Source organism: Panthera tigris, chromosome C1, assembly GCF_018350195.1.
Source record: "Panthera tigris isolate Pti1 chromosome C1, P.tigris_Pti1_mat1.1, whole genome shotgun sequence".
Lineage (NCBI taxonomy): Eukaryota > Metazoa > Chordata > Mammalia > Carnivora > Felidae > Panthera > Panthera tigris.
In genome coordinates, this window is record NC_056667.1 from 105,452,695 (window position 1) to 105,464,157 (window position 11,463).

General features: G+C 46.5%; 2 protein-coding genes across 3 annotated transcripts; one reads left to right on the forward strand and one right to left on the reverse strand.

The window, feature by feature from the left end:
- Positions 1 to 1,317: 1,317 nt before the first annotated feature.
- On the reverse strand, positions 1,318 to 4,753 carry MRPL9 (mitochondrial ribosomal protein L9). Of its 2 annotated transcripts, none has more exons than XM_042994131.1 (7): positions 4,565 to 4,746; positions 4,235 to 4,391; positions 3,653 to 3,777; positions 3,398 to 3,448; positions 2,277 to 2,378; positions 1,683 to 1,766; positions 1,318 to 1,576 (listed from the first exon to the last, which is right to left on the reverse strand). In XM_042994131.1, the coding sequence occupies exons 1-7, from the start codon at positions 4,679 to 4,681 to the stop codon at positions 1,442 to 1,444; spliced, it is 771 nt and encodes a 256-aa protein (XP_042850065.1). In that variant the 5' UTR covers positions 4,682 to 4,746; the 3' UTR covers positions 1,318 to 1,441. The 2 variants fall into 2 exon arrangements, with proteins under 2 accessions (XP_042850065.1, XP_042850066.1); XM_042994132.1 differs by having other exon boundaries at positions 1,512 to 1,599; positions 4,565 to 4,753.
- A 3,244-nt stretch (positions 4,754 to 7,997) lies between these two features.
- On the forward strand, positions 7,998 to 11,276 carry OAZ3 (ornithine decarboxylase antizyme 3). The gene is given in 5 exon segments (NM_001290752.1): positions 7,998 to 8,226; positions 8,513 to 8,649; positions 9,520 to 9,695; positions 10,201 to 10,286; positions 11,030 to 11,276. Coding segments are annotated over 5 exon segments (705 nt in total). The 5' UTR covers positions 7,998 to 8,062; the 3' UTR covers positions 11,173 to 11,276.
- The last annotated feature ends 187 nt before the right edge of the window (positions 11,277 to 11,463 follow it).

Consider the following 11,463-nt stretch of genomic DNA (forward strand, 5'->3'; position numbering starts at 1 on the left):
TTGGAGTGACTAGCACAATCCATTTGTCAACAGTTGGATCTTTTTTCCACTCGTAGACCTTGAACTTAGGCAGAATTATCTACTTCCCTTATCTCCTATCAAGATACCTGTTCCATAATTACCCAATGACTAGCCCTATATCTTAACCTTGCTCTGGAAACCAAGATGCCATCTTTTTCAAAATTTCAGGGTTACAGAAACAAAGTAAGTTCCCTTTTTAAGCTTTTTTCATTGCAGCTTCATTTTCTCCAACAATTACCCTTAGGCCTTATTTGGATCCCTTTAGAAAAGTAGAATCCATTGTGCTTATTCATATTTATAGCTTTATAAATATACCTAACAAAAATGACTTTTAAGACCTAAGACATATCAGCTTGTTAAGTAATTTGCCCATAGCACCCACGGGATATAGCCTATAAATGAATTTTATTTTCCCTTCCTTTTTAGCACCAAACCCCAGTAGCTCAAGAGTACAATCTACTTGGAAGTTCTGCCCCCAGTCTACTCATGCCCGGTAAACAGCATCTAAAAACACAATCTCTCTAGTCAATGGTTTTGTAATAGCACTGCATGGTGACAAACGGTAGCTATACAGCATAATGTATAGAATTATCCAATCACTACGCTGTACACCTGAGGATGTAACATGGTGTTGTCAACTATACATTAAAAAAAACTAAAAATTAAAAAGGTAAAATTTATCAAAACTTACGTACACACGTAAAGACCATACATGGTGCCATTTGCTTGAGAGAAATGTAAAGACATAAAGGTGCAGTACTAAATCATAACTGCATAAAATTAACTGTAAAGACTGTAATAAACTAAAAAATAAGTAAAAAGAACACAATCTCTTTATTTCCTCTTGAGATACAAATGTTCAGTTTGTATGAGAATGAGCCTAGTGATGGAGACAGTGACTAGCTCTTCCATTTGTTCCAGTGAATTTCAGGCTAAATAAGATCCGGACTGTTTCCATCTGTTAATATTCAGCTTATCAAATCTACAGCCTGGTACTCCCTGAGCAGGACTACCCCAGTAAGGCCAGATGTGGTAACAGTCCAAGACAGAGGTGGGAAATACGGAGGATTCAACGTGTACATGCAGTTTCGGCTGATGTCTCCATATGCTCTGTAAAATTCCACTATTTCGTCAGAGCTGGGAGTTGATCAGGGTGATGGCCCATCATTGCTCCACTGCTCCTGATTCGGCTCTTCTTTTTTGTTTATTCATTTTGGGGAGAGGGTGTGAGTGCGGGAGGGGCAGGGAGAGAGGAGGACAGAGGATCCAAAGCAGGCTCTGCACCGACAGCACAGAGCTCAATGTGGGGCTTGAACTCACCAACCGAGAGACCATGACCTGAGCTGAAGTCAGATGCTCAACTGACTGTGCCCTCCAGGGGCCCCTGATTCTGCTCGTCTGATTTTGAGGGAGAGTAGATTCAGAAAGTCTGGGAGCTGGTGGGGGTCATTCCCTTGGCAGCTTGTTGGGCTAACCAGTACTTGTATCTTTTGGTCTTGGGCCTCTCAAAGTTCACCACAGACATAGGTACCCTCACAGTGTCAAGTCCATTTACCTGTACACAAAACCAAAGGAATCCTCAGAGGTTAGTTGGGCAGATAAGAGCTAATACCAAGCTTTTTACCCAGCCAGAAAAAGGAGACAGGACGTGAAATACTCACCGTCACCTCACACCAGTACTTGCCCCACTGTGTAATGGGTTCTTCTGGTAACTTTAATGCATGTGGGGCAACCACAACACCAAGCTGCAAAAAAGTCAAAGCCAAAAGGAGCTCTGTTTATGTTGCTGCAACTCTAGGCAACCTCAAAAAAGGTTCTGGAATTTCCTGTACAGGAATGAATAAAACTGAGTTTACCCTGGCTGATACCATGTTTACCCGCCACAGATAGTGGCAGAGAAACTCAGTCCTGATTTCTCAGAAAGGGAGGAGGATCCACCAAAGAGAAACAGGGCTTGAGACCAAAATCACTTCCTCCACACAAGAGTAGAAACTCCACAGTGGGTCACATTTCCCAGGTTTTTCCTAGAGAGGAAATAAATGATACCACCATCTTTTCCTATCAGTCTTCAAATTTTGACCACCCTTACTCTTTAGTCATTTCCCTTTCTCAACCCTGCAACCAAGAACACTTTCCCTAACTCCAGCTGGACGATCACACCCTTTCCTAACGAAGGGATCGATCCTGGGCCTCCTTCCCAGGGGTAGCTTCTGCCCTCAGAGGGACAGTGGTGCTTGGTGCTTGGGAACACTCACATTTTTGAAGAAATGGCGGGCAACTATTTCAGGGTTTAGTTCCCATTTGACGTTGTTTTTCATCCCCACCTCCAGGTGACAGCTTTTGAGAAACGTCACTGTCTGATAGAAAATATAAACAGGGGCTAGGTTAGAGTTGGAATCAAAGGAGAAGAAACATGTTAGCAAGAGGCACAAGGTCTGAATTCAGGAAAGAGGCACAATGTCTGCCTCACAAGCATACAGGTGAGAAGATGAATAGGAAAGCGAATATTTCTACTGCCTCAAGGCTGATTCTGTACAAAGAAGGAGAACATCACCTATTCCTGGTTGTTCCTAAGCAAGGAGAAACAGGCCATGTCAAAGTTAGACTTATCAATGGGGACCACTGATACATCCCAGGATAGAATGGCTTTCGTAGACCATTTTAACCCAATACTTCTGGCCCTTCAGTCCCACCTCTATCCCATTAACAATTCCTTTCTGCTTATAGAATGAAATATAAATTCATCAGCCGAGGATTCAAAATGTTTTACAAATCTCACCCCAACTCCCTTTACATTATCCTGTGTTGAGTATTATCCTCATGTATGTATGTATGTATCCTGTATTAAGTATTATCCTGTATGAGTCCTCTGTTTTTGCTAGACTGGTCTACCTTTTATGTTAAAGCGTGCTTTAATTATCTACGTACATTTTTTCTCCCTTAAGAATACCTTTCCCACCCTCCTGGCCTATCCAAAGCCTACTAATCCCACAAGGGCCAATCTAATCCCATCTGAAGAAAAGCCCTCTCCATCACTCTAATCCTTTTTGGTCCATGTCATTCTTCTAATCTACTGCATTGAAGTTACTGATCACTTTCTCATGTGTCTTATGTTTTTTGTGACTTGTCCATCTATGGAGGCAGAGCCCTCATCTCACACTTTTCCATGGGTCCCCTACTACCTGGGTTGGGGCTTTACTCAATAAGCTAGGGCACTTCACCCAACAAGTCAGGATCTCCCAGGAGTTCTCAAAACCAGTTTTGGCAGCCAAGCATTTCCCCTTTCTCCTACACGTGTGTCTGCAATCAGGATACTTCAAGGAAATCAAGGAACCTCTCAGGAAAAGGCTGGTAACTCCTCCATGTTTTTACTCACCATCTCACCTGCCCTGGTCTGGATCCTCTCTAATTTTCCTTCTTGTCTCAGCTAGAAAAAGAAAGTTAAAGGTGAAAAAAATGAAAAGAAAAATGAGTCCATGATAAATATCAAACTCTTATTATGCTGGACATAGGCTGGGTTTCTGGATTCCTATTCTTCTAATCCCTATTTCGTTTTTAAGTTAAATATCAAAGGGAAGGAAGTTGCTAGAAGAAATCTTAAGGTTTTATTCTTCCAAGTCCCTCTGCTCACCAATTTCTCCTCTTCAAAGAGTTTCTTGTTTTCAGGGGATGCATATACAGCCAGACCTTGAGGCAACAGTCGATTCCGGCCCAAAGGTTTCTTCACTGAGACCAGGTCACCCCGGACTCCAAGTCCTGCCAAGGAGAACAGACACTGGATCAGATGACCTCCTAAAGAGGCGATGATCAAAGACGCACCTCTTATTCTCTCACAGTACTTATTCCTCCTAGAAAAAATATTAATACTCACTAAGAACAACACTTAAGGGACTTCTAATTAGTTTTTTTACGGCCTGATTTAGAAGTTTCACATTCCCTGTACAAAGTGAGAGTTGTCCCATCACAGGGTTTCAGTCATTGTAGCACATGCTGTTGGGCCTCCTTTCCCCTCTACACAGTTGCCCCATTCGCGTTCCTTTTTCTATGCAGGAGGCCAATGGCACAATCACAGTACTTTTTATGGCTTCCTCTCCTCAAATACAGAGCAGATCATTTCTACAAACGGCGAGAAATAGCTAAGCGGGGAGGGCAGGAAAGAGCTGACGCCAAACGGGGCCAGCCTGAGGTAGGAGATACCTTTGCCGGGCCTTACCTACCACCGACTGGGTGAGGATGAGCTCCAGGTTGCCTTTGGGCCCGTGTTTCGTGTCCTCTACCAGCTTGTAAACGCGGTGTCGCCGGTGCAGGCGCGGCTTCCGGCCGTCTCCAGCCAACGGTACCTTCCACCAGCGCTCCACGATGACCGTGCCCTGGCAGTCGGGGAGCGGGGGTGAGCGAGTCTCCCGGGGAAACTCCTGGCGCCCTCAGGCGCCGGCACAATGTGAACCCGCCACCCTCAGGCCGGAACCCCTCGGAAGCAATACTCGGGCGTAAAGAGACCCGCCGGAGGCGAGGACCGCCACGGCTCAGAGCTGGGCCTCACCCGACTGTGAGAGAGGCTGAAGCCGCGCTCCGGGCCGGGGGCGGCCCCCGCGAACGGCAGCCGCAGCAGCTCCCGGACGGCTCCTCGCAGCAGCACCCACGCCCCAGCCGCCGCCATGTTCCCGGCGCCGAGGGAGAGCGGAGGAGGCCCCCGGCGCCGGCGCAGGAAAGGCCCCAGCGGCTGCCCGCGGCGCGCCTGAGCCGCCGCTGCTCCCGCAGGCGAAGCCGAGGGGCAGGCCCGGCCCGGGTCTGACCGGCCTCCCAGCCAGGGTCTGGGTCGACGCTCCGTGCTTCAGCGCTGCCTCATCCCCTCTTCCCTGTTTCTTCTCGGGGCAGGGACGCCCGTAGTTATTGGCAGATCATGGAGGGAGCTGGAAAAGGCACCGTGTCCCTCTTGGCTTCGCTTTAAAATGGGGGCTTCGGTTTAGCTGCAGTAGCTCTGAGGGTTCCAGCTCTGGCATTCTGTGATAACCGGATGCTGAGGGAAGAGGGACGCTGCTTTCCCTTTTCCTTACTGCAGATCTGCCTAAAAGTGGGGGAGGGATGGAATCCTCTGGAAAACTATGGCAGCCCCGGGAGGAGGCTAACCCTTAATCTTTACACCTGCGGTATTTAAGCTCGTGTTTAAAGCAGAATTCAAAATCACAAGGGAGATGAGCCACAGAAAAAGGAAACTGTGGTAGAGTCTGGACCGTTCGAGGGTCTCAAGCCCTCGAGAGAAGACCATCTAGATGGGATGAGCAGGGTCTGTTTTGGCAGCGGAGATTGTGTAAGGGCGCTCTCAGCATCGTGTTGTTTTACTTGTTTGACCGGTAAACGTCTTCCCTCCTCCTAATTGCGCTTTCCTCGCTTAGCTTCCAGGACACCAGTTTTGTTTTTGTTTTCTTCCTACTTCACCAGTTTTCACAGTCTCCTTGCCTGGTTTCTCCTTTTCTCCAAACTTCTTAGGGTGCTGCCTAGGACAGTCTTTGGATCTTTACTCTTCTCAGTATACACCCCCGCTTTGATCTCCTTCAGTCTTGATGACTTCCAAAGTTCTCCATCCTAGACTTCTCCTAACTTCGCCCAACTCGAATAGCCTGCTGCTTACTCCTCTTCTTTTTTATTTTTTTTTTAAATTTTTTTTAACGTTTATTTATTTTTGAGACAGAGAGAGACAGAGCATGAATGGGGGAGGGTCACAGAGAGAGGGAGACACAGAATCTGAAACAGGCTCCAGGCTCCGAGCTGTCAGCACAGAGCCAACCCGGGGCTCGAACCCACCGACCGTGAGATCATGACCTGAGCCGAAGTCAGACGCTTAATGGACTGAGCCACCCAGGCGCCCCTGCTTACTCCTCTTCTTGTGTGTCTAGTGGACACTTCAAAGTTAATATGCTCCAAGCTAAACCTGTCTCTAGAGCCTGCTTCAAACTGTCTCACCTTGCAACCTTACCCATCTCAGTTGATGGAAACTTCTTTCAGTTCTTGGACTCAACTTCTTTCTCTCATGCTCCAGGAAATCCTGGGGTTCTATCTTTAAACAATTTCCAGAATCCAACCACTTCGCACCACCTTCAGTGCTTCAGCCTGGAATAAGACACCATCTTTCTCCTGGATCACTGTAGTAGTCTCTTGGCAAATCTCCTTTAATGCTCCCCAGTTTATTTACAACACAACAGTCAGGATCTTTTAAAAAACATAGATAAGATCATATCACTCCTCTACTCAAAACTTCACAGTGACTTTCCTCACACTGTAGTCTACAAGGCTCTCCCAAATCTGGCCCATTAGCTCTCTGACCTCACCTTCTGCTTTCCTCAGAACTTACACCGCAGCCTCCCTGCTGTTTCTTGAAAACACCGGGCACTCTCTTCAGGGCTTTTACATCCACTGTTTCGTAGGCACGGAATCCTCTTATCCCCAGATGCTGGCTTGGCTGACTCCCTCACTTCCTTTAAGTCTTCGATTAAATGCCATCTTTTCAATGAGGCCTACTTGGATCACTGTATTTGTTTCCCCAGCCTGCCCCACCCCCTTCACCTCCTGACCTTCCTTTATCCTGCTCTTTTCTCCATAGCAGTTCTCATTGAACATCCTAAGTTTTCTTACAATGTTTACTGTTTTCTTTTGTCTTCTCACTGTTAGAAGCTAAGTTCTATTACGCAGGGATCTTCGTTTATTGGTGGATCTCGGCACCTAGAATTCTGCCTGGCTTTCAGTAGGCCTTCAATAAATATTTGTTGAATGAAATGAGTGAATGAATATGCAGAGGTCTCAAACTGGTGGCCCCAGAATCAAATTTTGCTCACAATGTTGATTTTTTTAATCAACAGCTTTTATTTTTTAATAACCACCCCTTTTAAAAATTTGGAGGAATTTAGCACAAAAATCTATCTTTCCATTTTATGTTGAAAAATCATATCATCTGGAAATGATGATGTTCTCATCTAGTCCTCAGGTCAGATCTCAGGCCAATTTGGCTGTGTCTGAGGAAGCAAATTTGGGGCTGACCGAATTGGAGCCAAATCCTCACTCTGTCCCTTAGTCCTAGGACCTAATTCTCTATTGTGGAGTTTTCCTTGATACCAATCTGGAAACCAGTCAATGCAGTTGCAGTATCACTGCCTGTTAACCTCACCCGAGGGGTGCACCAACACTTCAGAAACATATTTACATCACAGAGCTTTGTTTTTTTTTTTTGTTTGTTTTTTTTTTAAGATTTTTAATCACACCCAACATGGGGCTCGAACTCACAACCCCGAGATCAAGAGTCGCATGTTCCACCAACTGAGCCAGCCAGGCACCCCTAGGGAGCTTTTCTGCATTTCTGCAACTGGATGAAACTGAGTTGTCAGCTTATTTTAGTTTATGAGCTTTCCATTTTGCTACAGCCCCACCCAGCAGCTCCATTAATTTCCATTAGCTGTCTTGGCTCCTAAAGGCATTTATAGTTTGCAATTTCTACCCTCCAGCACGATGAGAAAGTTCAACAATGTGTAGCACCCCTGGATTATTAAAGGTAGGGATGACAATAAAAATATTGAGTTGATAGGAACTGAGAACCAATGAATCAAGTCAGGCATTGGATCAGGGCTTTGGAAACCTACAGTGTCAGACACCAACCATTTAGTTGCTGAAGTGGGATGTGTGTGGTGTGTGTTACATGAGTGTGCGCACATGCACGCGTGCCGCTGGAATAAGGGGCCAGGTTGAGGGCACTCAACAAGTGTTCAGGCAGGGCTATTCACCAATCAGTACAGAAGCTAAAGTACTGGTACAATTAAAAAAAAAAAAAATCACTGGTACACCCATGAAGTACATACTAGGTGAGTAGGAGGCTTAGTTAAGGGGGTTGGGTGGGGTGGAGGAGCAGCAGAGTGGAGTCTTGAAGTGACATAGGGCTGACCCTTTGCCCATGTCATAGTGCCCACCGGGTCACAATGACACCAGGCTGCCTGAACCCCTGCCACTCATCTCTGAACCTCACTTTGCCGCAGGGAGGCACTGAACTGAGAAACTGCCTTGTAACAGGTTGTGCCCCTCTATCTTCTCCCTTTCTTATATCAAGAGGGGAAAAACACGGAACTACCTCTACCCGATCTGGTCACCATACGCCTATTACCTTTACTGTTACAAATACCGGATCACCCTCCGGGAGAAGATGCTGCCTTGTTATAAAAGGTACTTGTTTTCCTCTCTACTTGTAGTTGTTTACATAAACTGTCAGGAAAAATAAGAGAATTTGAAGGAACTTCCCAAGTGGCAAGAGATAATAATAGCAAAATAGGATGGAAGGCTGGCATGGAACTTAAAATTTTCCCACCTGGCTGGCCTGGGAGAATGGAAGCAGATAGGCTCATTCACAAAAGATAGTGCCAGAGCCTGGTCCTATGTACCTAGAAGTTATGAACCCCTCCCCTTCTCAGATGCAGAGGTAAACTAATTTGGGCCCCCTTTTCCTAACCAGCATCATATATAAGGAACGGGAGGACTTGACACTCCGGCCCCGTTCCTGCCTTCAGTGCTCCTGAGTCCCCAGCAGGCCTCCAGGGGGTCAGAAGCACTGAGCAGGGTGACCACGACCAGCTTAAAGAATTATACTCGGTAAGTGGACTGCACACTGATGCTGTGCGGGGGCGGCCCCTGGCTTGATGTGATGACACCTTAGGGAGAAGGGGCATAATTAGCTAACTGGAGAACAAATTTTAGATCTCGAGGCTCACGCAGAACAGCTACTTGCTTTGGAAACAAGGATTCTGGCCCAGAGATATTAAGTCAAGATCACAGAGCTGGTGGTGAGAAGCAGGATGGGGAAAGATGAGGTTGGAACAAAGAGCAGAACGAATTAAGAGTTCTGGGACGGAAACTTGTTTAGATGCCAAGAGAGGACTAGAACCTAGAACTCCTCGACTTGGCCCTGTACCATACTACAATAACATGCCTGTGGGTGACCTCTGCATTTTAACTGAGAAATCCGAGAATTCAGAGAAAACTCCCATGATGTAAAAAAATTGGAAGAGCACGGTCAGTGAGTCCGTAAACAGATGACATGGCATTGTTTAAAGAATAAGCTCCCTAGGGGTGCCTGGCTGGCTCAGTTGGTGGAACATGCGACTCTTGATCTCGGGGTTGTGAGTTCGAGCCCCATGTTGGGTGTGATTAAAAATCTTAAAAAAAAAAAAAAACAAAAAAACAAAGCTCTGTGATGTAAATATGTTTCTGAAGTGTTGGTGCACCCCTCGGGTGAGGTTAACAGGCAGTGATACTGCAACTGCATTGACTGGTTTCCAGATTGGTATCAAGGAAAACTCCACAATAGAGAATTAGGTCCTAGGACTAAGGGACAGAGTGAGGATTTGGCTCCAATTCGGTCAGCCCCAAATTTGCTTCCTCAGACACAGCCAAATTGGCCTGAGATCTGACCTGAGGACTAGATGAGAACAGGAGACTGTGTTACTCTTGTTCCCTTTCCAGGCTGGGAACCTGACGGTGCTGGCTACTGACCCCCTGCTTCACCAGGATCCAGTACAGTTAGACTTCCACTTCCGCCGCACCCCCCAGACCTCTACCCATTGGCACGGCCTTCTCAGTGATCATCGACTCTTCCTGGATATCCCATATCAGGCCTTGGATCAAGGCAACTGGGAAAGGTGACTGAGCCCTGATAGGAAAGTGGGGTGGGTGAGCGGGGAAGAGGCAGGAGGGTCCCTTCTTTCATCATGTCATAATCAGGTGGTGGGTGTGCTAACCCATGAGGGTAGATTCAAGAGCTAGATACTTTCACACCACCGAACTGGCATGCAGGCAAGCCCATGAGCTGAGCCAGGATCTGGGCTTCAAGGGAGAAGAGCCCCCCGGGAGATTGATGGACCCCGATTCAGAAACACAGAAGTGAGGATCAACAACAGGATGTGTCTTCGGACTGTCTTTCTAGAGTGGCTCCTTCTCCCCAGGCCCCTCTAGGATACGGAGGTCAGTCCTGTTGTAATCCCTGGGCTTCGGAGAAACATTTACCAACACCAGCTTATCAACTTTCATTTCCTGGCTTGGGTCAGGAAAAAATTAAGCCATGAGGTTTCTTCTACTCAAGTAGGTGTTTGGATTTTGAATTCACTAAATATTTCATCAACTAGGATTCCTCTTTCTGGCCCCTAGTTTGACTGCAACACTGGAGTATGTGGAGGAGAAGACCAATGTGGACTTGGTGTTTGTAAGCTTCCAAAATAACCGGAATGACAGAGGTAGGGATTGGCAGTCCTTTCTGGCCCATGGTGCTGAAGCAGCTGACAGCAACTTTTCCTTTGTAGGAGACCCTCTTCCCCAACTTTTTAAAAAAGATCACACTCATACACATTTCAGGGATTTAACCACCATCATCCCCACCCCTGTTCCAAGGAAATGAAGGCAACTAGCACTCTGTTAGATTACACTTGGATTGTGAGGAAAGCCTCGAAGGTAGATTTCAGAAGCCAGACCGAGGAAGCACTGGTGACATTAACAGAACTATTCAAGGCATGTAGCTGGTAGGACAGAAAGGACCTCAAATGTATTAAGCACCTACAGTGTGAAAGTGTTGGGTATAGGGCCAGGAAGACAGGAATGGGTTTATCCGGATGCTTGGAGCACACGTTCCAGAAACTACGACCTCCTCCCTCCTCCTCCCCCGCTTCTATGGGACAGAAGATGGTCAAGAGCTTAGTACACCATCATTGTTAGGCATTTCATGATCATCTTATTTAATCAAATTCTGAGGAAGATCACCATGTTATAAATGGGAAAACTAAAGCTCCGAAAAGGTAACTTGTACAGTGTCACAAAGCTTAGCAAGCCTTAGAGCCAGGGGTGGAGTGTAGGTTTGTTAGTTCAAAGCAGACCACCCTAATGCTTGCACTACATGGCTTCCCTTCAGCCACTCCCTAAAGAAGCCAAATCCAGGGAAACAGTTGTATAGAGCCTCAAAAAATGTTCTAATTTTTTTTCACAGGTGCCCTGCTACGGGCCTTCAGCTATATGGGCTTTGAAGTGGTCAGACCAGATCACCCTGTCCTCCCTCCCTGGGACAATGTCATCTTTATGGTATATCCCCTTGAAAGGGAACTTGGCCACCTGCCCAGTGAGCCTCCCTGAACATGCCTATTCCTGTTGAGGGGCTGGGAGCCTTGACCACTGCGAACCAGGATGTGATTCAGGACACCTTTCATTCTAGAAATAAAGGGTAGTGCAATCCTCAAGTGTTCACTATTTCTTGGGGGTGTGGGGGAAGGCAGGGTTGGCTGTAGTGGAACATTAGCCTTACAGAACTGAATTCACTATAGAATAAACGTTTGATGGAAAAGTCAGGGAAGAGAGCCAAGGATTTTAGATTCCTTTGCTTTCCCCTCTACTCCAAAATCCATTTACTTATTCTAACCAGTAACT